Source organism: Phalacrocorax carbo, chromosome 3 (assembly GCF_963921805.1).
Source record: "Phalacrocorax carbo chromosome 3, bPhaCar2.1, whole genome shotgun sequence".
Taxonomy (NCBI): Eukaryota; Metazoa; Chordata; class Aves; order Suliformes; family Phalacrocoracidae; genus Phalacrocorax; species Phalacrocorax carbo.
The window spans coordinates 13,380,926-13,396,676 of NC_087515.1; the positions used below are offsets into that span (position 1 = coordinate 13,380,926).

General features: G+C 37.7%; 1 protein-coding gene across 2 annotated transcripts in view; it reads left to right on the top strand.

Moving 5' to 3' along the window:
• Positions 1-15,751, top strand: part of CRIM1 (cysteine rich transmembrane BMP regulator 1) — a 197,966-nt gene that overhangs the window by 167,447 nt on the left and 14,768 nt on the right. For both annotated transcript variants that reach the window (XM_064445861.1, XM_064445862.1), the window contains 2 exons: positions 6,246-6,367; positions 10,283-10,492. In XM_064445861.1, the coding sequence (XP_064301931.1) occupies positions 6,246-6,367; positions 10,283-10,492 (332 nt within the window). The remainder of the gene's footprint in view (positions 1-6,245; positions 6,368-10,282; positions 10,493-15,751) is intronic.

Below are 15,751 nucleotides of genomic sequence, written 5' to 3' on the forward strand. Positions count from 1 at the left end.
ATTTTAAATGAAATTATCTTCAGGCATACTGACTTCAAGAGTGGCTGAGAGTTATTTTCAGTTTTGCAAGTAAGAGAAGGCAGAGCAGGAGGGAAGTTACAGAAAAGAGATGTTGATTTTTTCATCACAAGAACTTTTGCCTAGTGGCTTCAAAGGCAAGGATTGCTGAAGACAGGTAGCAGAACAAAAGAAACGTGAAAGATTGAGCAGAAATAATGAGTGGTTAGATGTCTCAAGTTTTTAGATAGGATAAAGTTGTTTATGTTACGGATCAAAGGAGTGAAGTCAATTAAAACAAGTTCAAAGCATGAAGACTTGCTTAGAAAGCATCCAGGGAGAGTAAAGTTTGAGCCATGCTACTGAGCAGGCACAAAATCCAAGATCACGTCTCTTAAAGCTGGGAGCCAGAGGCAAATGGTGTCGGGGTGTCTGAAACTGTGAGAACTCTGCAATGAAATCAGCAGGAAGGGTGGCTGGGATGAGACAACAGCAATGAAGGAATACAACTTACAACTATATTAAAGCATTTGCTGGAAATTGCCATCTAGTCTTCATATGGTTTAACCATTTCTCAAGGGGCACTGAAATAATTTGCACTAGCTCTTTTCTCTCCTCTCAAAGAGAGAAAAATTCTGAATAATGGCCATCAGAATATATTTCATTGCTATTTGCAACAAAGATGGAAGCCATCTGTTTTGTTCACGAGCCGTAAAGCGTCTTCAGTAGCAAGTACGGGATGTGAGCTCAGCAGTCTCCAGACTGTATATCTGAACATTTAGTTTTATTTCTGGCTTATATTTGTGTTTTAAAAACTAATTTCCATTAAGAATACTCAGTTACTGGTTATTTTTCAAATTAGTTTATAAACTCAGCGGATTAATCTAATGTCGTATTTAAAGGGCACACTAAAGCTGTTAGATCTTGGGGTTTATACTTTTTCCATATTGTAGCTCTTAATTTATTGTCTGTAGCAGGGTTGATAACTTTAAGATATCAGGACAGAATCTGAGAAGACTTTTTTCATCCACATGCTCAAGGAGTGTGTGCATGCATGTGTTTGCATAACAGCAGAGGCAGTTGGTATGAACTACAAAATTTTTCACTGCTTACTCAGTGTGATTGAATATCATTCAGCCTGGAGCAGGAAAAGCTTTTTTTTTAATTTTAATATTACAAGTGCATAAATAAATTATTATTTTCAAGACCATTTGCTTTAGTCTATTCAAAAGCTATAATATGAGAAAACCATTAAATAAGGTCTGTTTAGTGTCTTTTGTCTTTGCCTTTTTGACTTCACAGATATAGCTTTAATATATTCATGAACCGAGGTCTAGGTGTTTATTTCCATTCTAGTGAACTCTATTCTTTGACTTTTCTGTGGTATCTAAAGCAGACAAGTTTGTTTCTCCTTTTAGTTTCTTTCCATTTACTGCTACAGGTTTTCTTCACTGACAGTCCCAACGTAAATGTCCCATGGAAGCGTTAATGTTTTTCTACTGCTGATAAGGATTGTTCTGGACTATACTTACCAAAGTCATTTACTATTAATGTGTTTTGTTTGTGTAAATGTATTAAGTTCACTGTTGCATTCTTTTAGTTCTTTCCCAACAACATGGATTTTTTTATATAAACTGTAATTTTTATTTAGAGGAAAGCAGACAGTATTTTTACAACTTTAAAAGGAACATAGTAGAGACCTTAATAACGTGTGGTGAACTGAATGTTTTTAACCTTCAAAATTCTGAATCTTCAGGAAAAAGCAAATATTCTTTTAAGATAAGTTAAGACAGTAAATTTCCATCCCTGGGCCTGTGCTCCCCAGTGTGTGTGACTGTCAGTCGTGCTCTTGATTTATGTCTGCCTCACTTGTGACCAGACCACATATAACTGCTAAAAAGAATAATATTTTCTCTGGTCCTGTTTACTTCCTTAGCTTTCAGTAAAGATGGGCCCCTTACTTCTGCTTACATATATCTTTACTCTGCAACTTCTGATTTTTACTGTTGTCTTTTATACTACTTCGTAGTATGGTTAGCTTTGCAGCGAAGTAGGCTGTTCCATGGAACTGAATTAATTAATTAATTAACTTTTATTAACTTAGAAACCTGTTACTTGGTTTGGGAGGTCTGACTTTCATGGTCTCTCTCATGAACTCTGACTTAACTGGTTTTCTAAAGGAAGTTTTGAACTAAGATGAGGAAGATCCTTATGTATCATTGGAAGTTGACCCTCAGATTGCAATGAATTTGACCTGTGATGTGTAAGGTTTATACTCTGACACACCAGTATAAATCATCAAGGATACCTTTTGAACACAGCAACAAAAAAATCCGAAATAATTTTATTGGACTTCTCTCGTTACACTTTAGGTGAGATGTGTCTGTGTTTTTTTGAAAGGCCTCAAAGGAGAAATCTCTAAAAATGAGTATTAATACTCTAGTTGGAAATGGAAATTTTCTTTCTCTTCATAGGGAAGGGAATGGGGGATAGAATATAGAGTTCTACTTCACTAAAGTGAAGCATGTAAATTAAATCTGATCTGAAGATGCAGGTGCAGATATTAAGCTGTTGAAGTCCTCATAGCATTACTTTTTGATATGCACCATAGATGCCTACCTTCTGTAAGTTGAGGCTGTTCTCTAGCTGTATGTCTTCTATTTAGCCTTTACATACTCTTACGTACTATACGTCTTCAGAGAAAGATAAGAACACCAGAATAGAGCCTAATATACTTTGTGCCTTAATAAACTGATTTTCTGTGTTTGAATGCAATCCTCTTGACCTATAGAGTCCCTTAGGTTGTGGGATCTGAGAGTATAGTCTTGCTGGTACCTGTGCCTAAGCAGTTAAGATGATGATTGTCAAGAAATTCGTGGTATATCTTGGTAATAATCTAGCTGATTGTATCGGGAAATCGGAAGGTGTCCATGCCATCTTCTTCAATGTGGATATACCTGAAGCTTGCGTTAATGCTGTCTGTCTACCCAGAAATGGTTCAGTCTTCTGAATGGAAATCAGAGAGGACTGAAGAAAAAAAAGATGGACGGGCCATACCTTTATATAAAGAAATTGATCAAATAATTCATTTTCCTGGAACGCTTTCCTGCAAAAAAGAACTAATGTCTCGGTTTCTGAGAAGGATAGAGAAAGTCCTGAGAGCATTGTTCATGAGCTGCAAGAATACTTTAAACACAGAGATGCTTAGTCCTACGTGCAAGTATTTTTCAGTATTGATCATGCGTCAAGGGTAATCTGTTAAAGGATACAAATTTCAGTCACAAATTCAAGTTATTTTCTAAACTTATGGACAAAGTTGTCATACTGTCACATAAGAGTAGGAAATTTCTTGAAAAATAGTAAGGTTTATGATGTTGAAGAAGAGAATAATAAGGCAGGCTTTATTTCTGAGATCTACTAGGCTTACTTTGTACACCTGGGGAAGACTAAAACTACCAAGCTTCAGATCTTCAGAAGTGGAAAGTATCTGGAATTTAGTGAAACAGAAGAAAAATGGTTAAGTTAAAAAAGCATAAGTAATGAATCTTCTAGTTTGCAACTATTAATTTTAAGTCCTAGACATGATAAAGTGACACCTTGATCAGACATTGTCTCAGAGTATCAGGTCTGGACCATTTAACGACTTGCCTAGGCACCCCCCAGTCCAAGGCACACTGTCTGCCCCACCGTACCATATCCTATTCAGAGGAGTTGTGGGAGGTGGGTGAAAACACCACACAGGTCAGGATTGCTCCATGGACTGGCACTGAACAACGTAACTCATCTTCAAATAGAAGGCATTATAAAAAAATATAATGTTCAGCCTCTCACAGGATTACACTGGTTGTTGTAGAGTAGTAATTTTTAGACTGTATGTATGACTCATTTAGTATATTGACCTACAAAGGAAAAGTACTTATTTCTGCATGTGCTTTCTGGCCTTAGATAAGATGAAACACACTCTTCTCTTTCTCCTTTTTTATTTTTGAATAAACTGTGCATAAAACAGTTTTATTAGAAAATGTATCTGGTCTATGTAGCAAAAGCATTTTAGAAATGACAGCAAATATTAATGGGCACAGTATGGTAGCTAGCAGTAAAATAAAGATGGTTTAAAAACAAGTTGTTTTCAAGCAGATCCTAGTGTTTTAGGAACCCTGTCTTTCCCTTGTGTTTTTGTACACCTGAAAAAAAATGAACTTTAACCTTTTTAAAGCTAATTGGAAAATAATCTTTAGTTCAAATTCTGTTTTTAAATGTAGAATGTAATTTAATTGTGCATAATATTTGTTGTTTTTAAATGATAAGTGTTTAATAAGTCTTAAGATTATTGCAATTTAAATTAAAAAAAACCCACAAACGTTAGAAATGAGCACCCTAATCTTGTCACTGTCTCCAAAACATACGAATAATTGCACTGAGTGAAATGAGTTAACATTTAAAGATAACTATGTAGGTAACAGTTTGTAGTATAAAGGGCTAAAGTTGTGGTAAGAAATACTTTAAGATCATTTCACTTCAAGGCTTGCTTTGGTGCTAAAATTATTTAGATTTGCAGTTGTATAGTACATTTGTTCAGTTCTTTACTGTTACCGTGCCAATTACTTTTCTAAAATAGCAAGCCTTCTGTGACTTCCAAGCCTGTTAGGACTGTTAAAAGCATAGGATGTGATGGAAGACAAATGTCTATTTTAATGTAAAACTTTGGTCACAAATAGGAGGCTAAAGAAGCAAGTATTAAAAGAAAGGTATATTAGATAGTGAAAAGTTAAGTAGTAATCATCATCCTTGTGGTTTGGGTCTTCTTTTGTTTATTTTAAGACTGTCAAAGGTTGGTACTTGAAAAATCCAGGTTTGTGCATCTTTAAAGATACCAAAACCTTTTCAAAATTCTCTGAAAAAAACTACTCATAGCGTTCACAAGCACATTAGAGTTCACAGAGCTCTGCACATTAATGGAAAGAGGCACTTCTGATATTAAATGGACTGCAGTTACAGAGATTAAGGAGGAAAAAACGATGGATAGGACAGAAAGTCCTCCATTCTCCATCCTCCTGTGTGACAATTTGTTTTCCTTAGCCTTTTAACTAAAAATTAAATAAAGTCTTCAGATCTTGAAGTCAGGCTTTTTAGAGATTTACATCGTTTATTTCTAGTCTGTCCCTCTAGATGATCTTCTTTAACTTCCTATGTCTTGTCTTGATTTGGGGGGGACCTGGTGCACATTTAATCGTACAGTATTCAGTGAGGGATCCGTCAGTTTCCCAGTAAATGTTTTTCCCCATTTTAGTGAGTTATCTCACTAGAGCGGTATGTTTACCAGCAGACTCGTGAAAACATTTATTGGGTTTTTTTCCCTTCTTTGTCTTGAATTTCATTACAACTTTGGTGTTTTTTTCCTGTATCTTGGGAAGAAACAGAAAATTCCTCTATCTCTGTATGAAGGGAAATAGTACACTTGTGCCTAGAGTTTTAGCGGTATTATCTGTCTTCCTGAAAAAAAGACAAGCAAGTGTTCAGTATAGGATTCTTAGAAGCAGCATGTTTTTATGGTACTGTGAAAGCATGCTGTCAGGTGGTGCTCTAGACTCCTGCCTAGCTTCACCTGGAAGCTTTGGAAGCATTTGTGTTCTTGATTCTCTGTACTCTGTCTGCTGAAAAGTTCTCTGGTTTTCTCGGTTTCGAAATACCTTACTGTGTGTTTACTACTTCTTATATTGGTTTTTGGCATTCCACATGCTAGTTTTCAAGTAAGCTTTGTGTCTGTTATTTAATGTTTTCAGAAATCTCTCCCGTTTTAACATGCAAGAGAGGAAATCTACTGTACTTTACCTATTGTTGGAGGAAAAAAAGTTAACAGTAATTTGTGTTATAAAAACATAGTAATTCTAGCAGATTCCTACGTACCCCTCCAACTTCTTCACTTCTTTTGGAAGTTATTCTTTCTACTCTTTCACTTGAAAAAAGAATCGATCATCAATAGTGGTCACAAGCACATATGTCTATATTATCTGCTATGGCTTGAAAATACCAAATGCAGAGATTTCACTGGTCATGTGGAGGGAGCACATGCCAGGGATGGACACCTGTACACCCCATAGACCCGCTGAACCTAGGGGTGACAGTTAACAATAATTTTCTTTACTTGATCAGTCACTTGTTTACGGGATGCTTTTGATTTAAAGATCATGACATGTAGATATTTTAAGTGACCTGCTGACCTTTTACAAATTATTTTGGTCATCTAGGAAGAACAAGCATGGCTGTGAAATCTGTCGGTGTAAGAAATGCCCAGACCTGCCTTGTGGTAAAATCTGTCCGATGGGCTTCCAGCAGAACAATCACGGCTGTGTTATCTGCAAGTGCAGAGGTAGGTGAGAGTGCATGACCACCTCTAATTAGAACTTGTTTTCAAAGCAGTTGGAAGATAGAGCAAAAGAAGAAAGAGAAATACTGCACAGAATATGGTGGGGAGAGTTGGTTCAACTTTGCTCAAAGGACTGTATTGTTTTGCAGGTGTTAGTTATTATCTGTGTTCATGTTGGCATCAGCAGAAAGCCTCAGATCCACTTTCATCTCCCATTACAAAGTCACAAAAATCAGTTCATTATCATTAATAAAAATTAGATCAGGCTTCTAAGTAACTACTAGAAATAAGCTAGTTGAGGATTTGGGGGTGTTTTTTCAGTAGCGGTGTTCATCTAAGCTTCTTCACCTTCTTCACCTTTTCTTTACAAACTCAAGTTCTGGATTTGATAGATGCCCTGTACACCACCTAAAATTAGAGTACTGTTTCCTGGACGCCTTTCAGGTGGTCTTGAGGAACAATGAGTAGAGAGAGTGCTTACCCAGGAGAAAGGACTGACTGTTCTTAAGCTAAAGATTTCACATGTGCCATATCCCAAACCTGTAACCACCAAGTTCGAGGTGGAGGTTGAGATAAGACAATCATTAGTTGTCTGCTTTAGTTTTGTGCTGTTTTTAACATGTCTCTTTTTAAAGATATTTTCAGTTTGTGTTTTGTTTTAGTATGGGTTTCAGTCTTCCTTCATTGCTCATCTCCATGTGTTGCATTTAATAACTTTCCGTTTGTGCTCAAGCTCTCTCTGATCCTAACTGCTCTTTCATGCATATTTTCTTTGATTCTTACTCGTGTGTTTTCATTTCTAGCTCTAGGGAAGTAAGTTTGAATATCTTCCCATTGCTTTGTGTAATGACTCCATTCTTAACTTTTTTAGCAGGTATTTCTTTTGCATTTTTAAAAAATTATAAAATATAATAAGACAAGCTATGGGAACATGGGACTGGAAGAAAGTGTATGAGTTCCTGAAGTCACTGTCCTGTAGTTGAAGGCAAATATGCAATCATATAAATCAGAAGGATCCAACATTGTATTTTTTCCACATGATATCATGCACTGCAGAAGACTATAACAAAACTTTAAGACTTCTAGCAAAAAGAATTGAAATGTTATAAATGTACCTTGCACATATGAGAAGTAGAGAGAGATTTGACTGACATAAGCAGCAACATATGACTTCTACTAGAAATAAAAATTTTTAAAATTAAATAAGAAAGGGTAACTGCTGAATGGAGTCCCATCAAGACAATTCTCATCACATATCTTGTTATTTGTCTCCATGTTCACAGTCAACACACTTTTTCTGATTGTTGTAATGCTGTGATGGAATATAGACAAGGTGTTCTCTGAGATAAGATCTGAGTCTCAGATTTATAGTCTCAGACTATAAACAGATGCAGCTCTTCAGTTACTAATTTTGTGTATGCGCATTTTTAAGTGCTTTCCTTAACAAGGATGGATTTTAAAACATGCACAAATGTTTAGCGAAAGTAACTTAATCCCTCTCTAAGTCTAAGATACTAAGCCATGACTGTATCACTTCAATGTCACTTCATTAGCAACTTGTCCAAGAATAATTAGAATAATCACCAGTATGTTCTGGGGGAGCTGTGAGTCCTTGTTAAAATTTTGACCCAAAATCCCTAAGTAAGAGGCAAGGATGTGCCTGTGAATTAACTCCACTTTCTTAATGGCTTCTGCCATAGCTTATGCTAGGATTAACTGAAGTAGAACAATAGAAGTACAGGGATGGGATAGTCCTCTGGAAAACTGAGTACATTTGTCTGCCCTCACATAAAATAGAGTGTATCTGGATAATCCTTGACAGATGTTTGTCTCAAAAACAAAAAAAATTTAAAAAGCTCTCTAAAATAATGTTTTCCTGTAGTTACCAAAATGTGACATTAGAAAATAAATTTTCTGATATTTCTGTCTCCCTGTCTACAAATTGACCCACATATTTCTTGTCCTAAGCTCAGCAGACATATGGAACAGCTAAGCACCATTCCCTTTAGAATTTAAGGGGTTGCAATTGGAGCCCCTTAAACACTTTTTGGTTTTTTGCTTTTGGGTTTTTCTTCTAAATCAAATAAATCCAGTTATTTTAGTCTCTCATCACAGTTCAAAAACTGGATATTGTACTTAGCAGTAGTAAAAACATCAAACTAGAAGAGATAGTACTGCATTTAAATTTACAGTGCTCCTGTACTTTTATCTTAGTTTGAACTTGCCTTCTTTGCATTAGTATCACATTACTGACTCATTTTTACTTGTGAGTTACCATAATTCCAGATCATTTCAACCATACATCTAGTTATCCAGTTATTCCCATTTTGTATTTGGGCATCTGGATTCTTCTTTCAGTATTTTCTTTTGTACTAATTTTAATTAAAAGCTGAAAAGTGAAAACAATCTCAGTTTGTGAAGTTAATTTTGAATACTTGCCTATGTGCTTGGTTGGTTTCTCCAAATTTTGGAGTATACTTTAGAATATTTCATGAAGAAAGGTTTGATTACATCAGATTATTTATTAAGGACGAGGAAGGGTATTACTATCTAAGACTTTCATGTGTCAGTAATCATTTTAATGTAGGACAGTATTCCAGTGATTTTAATTCAAACAGGAATTAATATATAATCTGATGCAAAAGTATAAAAGTGTAGTAACTCTATATAAATTTTTTTCGTAGTATTTCCATTCTTGCAATAGGATGAAGTCTGTTTTAAGAAGTATTTTATCCTTATGCCATGGCTTTTCTTTTTAAATCACAAAATGGTATAGTAATGTAATTTCTGTGTATTGGGTTCTTACATGCATCAAACTAACTTTGTACCATCTGCCTGTGGTTCTTAGACCACCTTGGATAGATCTGCCACAGCTGAAGTAGTGCTGACCCACGTTAGGAAAAAAAAACCAACAACAAAAAAAAACCTTACTAACATTACATATAAACATTACTACTTTTCATACTGCATCCTTTTTTAAACAGAAAATTAAATAAGCAACTTAATACAAATAACCGTATATGTATGTAAGCGTCAGCAGAACATGGTTGACATACCACTGAAAACAAGTCACTTCACTGGCAAACTGATCCTAAATCCTTCATCATCATAATGATGTGGGTGAGGGAGTGTTGAGCTCTAAATTCACTCTGCTGATTAACAAAGAATACATTGAGGCTGAATGCTGCAGCACTTAAATACCCCTTAAGATACAAAGGAGACTTTATCCTCCCTAGACCAACTGCTTGCATGTTCTGGCTGAGTGCAAGTAATGCAGCAGTCCAAGCTACTGTATTCTCATCTCAGTAGAAGCTGGGAATGAGGGATAAAATTGTCAGGGCAGTTACGTTCCAAACATCTCATTTATCATAGTAATGTAAGCAAATAATTTCTCATAGGTAAGTATTTTATGAAATATTTCCAGTATCTAGCATGACCCTGTTAGAACTTGCTTGTAATTTCTTGTCATTGATGATACAAGACCATTTTTAGCTCTTAGAAATGCTTTTATATTCTACTTGCTATCAGACACTCGTAGGTAATCTAATACACTGTGATATTTAAAGATTTCGTTTTAAATATGCTTTGTGCTTTCTGCTGTTTCCCTCCGTTGCATTTCTTGTTTCTTATATTACAATACTGCATTTCTGTATGATTAAGTGTAGATACAATAGAAAGAAGGGATTATATTTTCCAAGGAATTACATTTTACTACATCCTACCATCCCCTACAGTGTACCTTTCAATTGTTTCATGTGTGTTGTTACTTTATTCCTAAGCATAAATGATACAAAATCAAATGATTAATAGTTCTATGTGCTTTAAAAACAAATGCAGTCCAGGCATGAAGTTGATGTGGTTTTTTCCTAAGCAACACATGCTTATCAGGACACTTCATTTTTCTTTGATTTCATGCAGAGGCAACTGCTTCTCTTATGCCTCCCGTTAAAACAGGCTCTTGCCTGTCAATGGATGGGCGCCGACATGAGAATGAGGAGAGCTGGCATGATGGCTGCAGGGAGTGTTACTGTCACAATGGACGGGAAATGTGTGCCTTAATCACCTGCCCTGTTCCTAATTGTGGCAACCCCACCATACATCCAGGGCAGTGTTGCCCATCATGTCCAGGTAACATGCTTTCTTTACTATGCTTTCTAATTGAGTTTCATTTCACATGTGTTCTGTTTCCTAATACATTAAAACAATCTCATGCATCATTCAGTAATAGGTACATATGAAGGTTTCTATGCCCAAATATAACATGATCAGGGACTTTCATTAAAACCTCAGATGTGAAAAATAGGAACTTAAATATTGAAAGCATATACATGTTTTGGGTCCTAACATGTTAATTTTTGACCCATTGAAATCTTTTAAACTAGGAAAAGTTCCCAGTCTATATTCACTATACTGGTAAATTTATACTCAGGTACAATTTTGTTACCTACAGTAGCAAATATTATAATAAGCCATTACATTCTCTCTCTTTTAATTTAAAGTGGAGTTTTATTAAAATTCATCTCCTGATCTATGTTTCATAACCCCTCAAAGCAGTACACATTTAAATAGATGTCTTAAGTAATTGAACATTATCATTCTGTGTTCTGAGGGGAGGCTCCTGTGCCACCAGCAGCAGATTATTCTAATGCTTTTGGTGGGAAGGCCAAGTACACTTAATGTTGCGTTCCAATACAGTTTTAATAATGTGTTAATATGCAAAGCATCTGTGAAAGATGTTAAAGTGTGGGTAGAGTATAAGATTAATGCCCTCTGTCTTCAGAATTATTCCTACAGTATTTTATGTGCTAAATAGATTAATTTGTAATATAGTGATATTGTCTGTGACTTCATTGGAAGTCACGTTACAAGTAGGAACACAGAGGCTCATGATACTATTATGAGTAGCAAAATGATAAGAGCAATTACGAACTATTTCAAAGTCTTTGTAAAGAATAGGAAATCCTAGGGACAAAAATAAGCAGCTAGATCATCCTTCTGAAAGTGACAGAGAAGAGTGTGTTCCCCCTGGGAGCTAAGATAACTGATCTCTTAAGATTACATAGACAAATGGTGATCTCCAATCCAGTTCCCACCTTGTGGTAACTGGAAAAACGTAGTCCCAAAAAGATGCGGAACTCCAAAAGGTCTGTCTGCCTTTCAGCCTTTCTCAGTCTTCACCATTCTCCTCCCCTCATTGATACTGGGCACTGTGGTTCCTGTGGTTCCACAGCCAGCCATGGTGTTGCTTTTGGCACTGGCTTTCATGGAGCTAGAGCTATTTTCAATACTAAGTAATTTAGGAATGGTTACTGAGGCAGAGCTCTTCGTGCTTAGCAGCTCAGTAATGACAACCACTAATGAAATTTTTAGCTGAGATGGAAGCATTAAGGAGGATACTCCCACCAGTTATGCACACTAGAGGAATCATTCTTCACTTGCTTCCTTCTCTTCCATTATTGAGTAACTGGCTAGTATTCTAATGGGGATTTTTAAAGGAAACCTTAATGTTTTATCACTTGGAGCACATCTTTTTGCCACAGCAGTACAGGGTGTTGGTCCATATGCATCCCATCAGGTACTGACGTTCTTTCCTCCAGCTCCCCACAGTCTGTCTTAAATAGTACAGTTCTCTCACCTGTGAAACCTCAGGGAGGGCAGGGGAATTAGGAAAAAAAAAAAAAGAACACCAAAAAACAACGACGACAAAAAAGATTCAGTTATGAGTATTGTTCCAGGAGAGGCAGCCAAACAGCAAATAATAAATACAGAATATCGTATTCCAAAAGTCATGTCACCGGACAGGGATGTTATTTTCCACTCGCACTAGCTGGAATTCAGGGCTGCACAGAACTGCTGGAGTACCTGCAGTAGTCACTCACCTTTTCACAGTGCTTTGTGTATTATTGTATTATAAGAACCGTCTACTGTATGAGAAGGTCAGGGTTGAGACCGTCTAAGGAACCTGAAGGTCCACAAGTCCATGTGACCTGATGAGATGGATCCATGGGTCCTGAGGGAACTTGCAGATGAAGTTGCTACACGACTGCCTATCATATTTGAGAAGTTGTGGCAGTCCAGTGAAGTTCCCACTGACTGAAAAGGGGAAACGTAACACCTGTCTTTAAAACGGGGAAAAAAGGAAGACCCAGGGAGCTACAGGCCAGTCAGTCTCACCTCTGTGCCTGGCAAGATCAAGGAGGAGATCCTCCTAGAAACTATGCTAATGGCACATGGAAAATAAGGAGGTGATTGGTGACAGCCAATATGGCTTCACTAAGGGCAAATCATGCCCTAACATATTTGGTGGCCTTCTACGATGGGGTTACAGTGATGGTGGATAAGGGAAAAGTGACATCATCTCCCTGGACTTGTGCAAAGCATCTGACACTGTCCCACTCAACACCCCTGCCTCTGAATTGGAGAAGACATAGATTTGAAAGATGGATAAGGAATTGGCTGGATGGTCACATTCAGAGTTGTGGTCAACAGCTTGATGTCCAAGTGGAGACCAGTGACAAGTGGCGTTCCCCAGGGGTTGGTATTGGGACTAGCACTGTTTAATGTCTTTGACGATATGACAGTGGGATTGAGTGCATCCTTGGCAAGTTTCCCAATGTCACCAAGCTGTGTGGTGTGGTTGACACACTGGAGGGAAGGGATGCTAGAGGGACCTTGACAGGCTTGATGACTCGGCAATGTGTGCATGCAGCCCAGAAAGCCAGCTGTACCCCACCAAAAGAAACATGGACACCAGGTCGAGGGAGGTGATTCTGCCCCTCTGCTCTTGTGAGACCTCACCTGGAGTACTGCGTCCAGCTCTGGGACCCCAAATTAAGAAGGACATGGACCTGTTGGAGCGAGTCCAGAGTAGGGCCACGAAGGTGATCAGAGGGCTGGAGACCTCTCTTATGAAGACAGGCTGAGAGAGTTGGGGTTGTTCAGCCTGGAGAAGAGAAGGCGCCCGGGAGACCTTATAGCAGCCTTTCAGTACCTGAAGGGGGCCTACAAGAAAGAAAGCTGGAGAGGGGCTTTTTGCAAGGGCATGTAGTGATAGGAGAAGGGGTGATGGCTTTAAACTGAGAGAGATTTAGATTAGATATTAGGAAGAAATTCTTCACTATGAGGGTGGTGAGGCACTGGAACAGGTTGCCCGGAGCAGCTGAGGCTGCTCCATCCCTGGAAGTGTTCAGGGCCAGGCTGGAAGGTGTTCTTGCCCTTGGCAGGGGTGTTGGAACCACATGATCTTTAAGGTCCCGTCCAACCCAAACCATTCAATGACTTTATGATTGTAGGAGGCGATGTACTTCATATGGATGGGAACAGGTTAACATGTCAGTCTTGCATTAGGTGAACATTCAAGATTCAAAATTTAAAATGCAGGATGGTTGTTCCAGTTCTAGCAATTCTGTTGTTAGGTCTCCAAGACTCATTCTTCATTTCACTCTACTATCAGCATGCTTGTGCATATTGATTTACCTAACACATACAGAAGACCTCAGAGCATTCAAATAAGAGTAATGTTAATTTTGGTCTTTTAGCAGCACTAGTGGCTAGTTACTTTGTGTACAGAGAATGAGTTTGGGTAAATCCATTAAGAAGTCTAATGTTCAGTTCGTGGAAGAAAGATCAGTATGAGATTAGCAGTACCTATCTTCTCATGCCATACATTTACTGTGGATGAGATCAGTGATTCTGAGCACCAGCAATGTTGGTCTCTTGTATAAAAGAGCAGTTGCTTGCCCAGTAGTGTCCGTTCCTTTGAGATACGATGTCTGCATAGGTTTCTCTGTCTGACATCTTTCCTGCTTTCAAGGCTCTGGTCACCTAGCTTCTGTGTTAGCTAAGTCATACTTGATGTAAACTCTTACAATGCTAGGGCAGACACGGCATGTCTTTAAAGAGATTGCATATATAAGTGTATGAATGAATACAGCCAAATTAGTCCCAGTGTGGTTTTGTTTCCCCCACTGAGGTTTTATGTTTGTTAGAAATGTACTTCTGATTTTATTTTGCAATTTATTGATTCCCCACTGGTGGTGTTAAATAAATATCATGGCTTTCAGTAGATAGGAATGCAGTTTGGATATGTGAGATTATAAGCATGTTACTCGAATGTGTCTGGCATAAGGATATTGAAATAATTAGCAATCCTGAAGTACTGAGTTTTGAATTGCACTGTTAACCTATCGACAGGGAGGTGGCAGCTCTCAGAGGTCGTTTTTCAGACTGAAAAAAGTGGTTACGTTCAGTTCCATATTTAGTTTTCAACAGAGCAAGATATACCTTAACTGCTACAACATTCATTATAACAGCGTTTCTAGATATTAGAGGTTTCTAGAGGTTTAAGTGGATTGTAACAACGCTTGTGAAAAGCTCCAGGCTGCCTGTAAGACTTAGAAAGCCATTAACTGCTGGTATTTTGTAGAACGATGCTATCCAGGAAGTGTATTTGGTTGGCTAGTTGCTCCTTCAGGAATATAGTAGTTGTACATTTGTAGCAATCCAGTTGCAGTGATATATCAATATCAGTGCTGTTAAGGGAGCAGTAAGCTGTACTGCATTTAGAGCAGTACTATCTGGTTATGCTTTCCTGATTATGAACAGTATATGAGCTGTAGTAAAACAGGCCTGTAACTTTGCCGAGAGCTAAATGTGAAGGAGATGACTCAGACAATTTCCAGAAAATAATCAGTATTGCCTTTGTCATGGTGAGTTAAGATGCCATTGCACAAAATGTAATATATTGTTTCAGCTGAAATAAAAAAACAAAGAGTGACAAGTTAGAGGACCAGCTATCCTGCTTCGGGTAAATGCTGCTGAATCACATATGTGGTTCATAAATGTAAGCAATAGCAATAGCATAGCACAAGCGAATCAGTGACAGATAAAATAATTTCCTGAAAGAAGAAGTGTGTTTGTGAATAGAGTAAGATCAGCCAGAGTCAGGTTCCTTGAGTTCTACTGATCATTCTACAGAAATTAAATAATTGAGTGGTGTGTCTTCTACATGGCAATGTCATAGAGCAACGGGCACAAACACCGCTCTCCAGAGGAGTACAGTAGTGCTACGAATGTGGAGAGAAGCACATGCACTTTGTGAGTCTTGGCCTGCCTAAACGACTATAGAAGCTGCTATCCATTTAATTTTTCTGTCCTTAATCAAGACATTTGGATTAGGGTGATGTTCACATTGGGCAACTTTATAATTAAGTAGGAAAAAGGGACCTTCAGAAAGTGGTTTAGAGATGTGGAGTTGTTACGTGAAAGTCACTTTCTCTCCCCCTCCATTCATAGCACAGGAAACCTGAGGCAGCTCAGTTCTTAACATAGGCGCCTAGCTTAGTTGTCTAATGTTAGACAGGTAGAACATGTGCTGAAAGACAACAT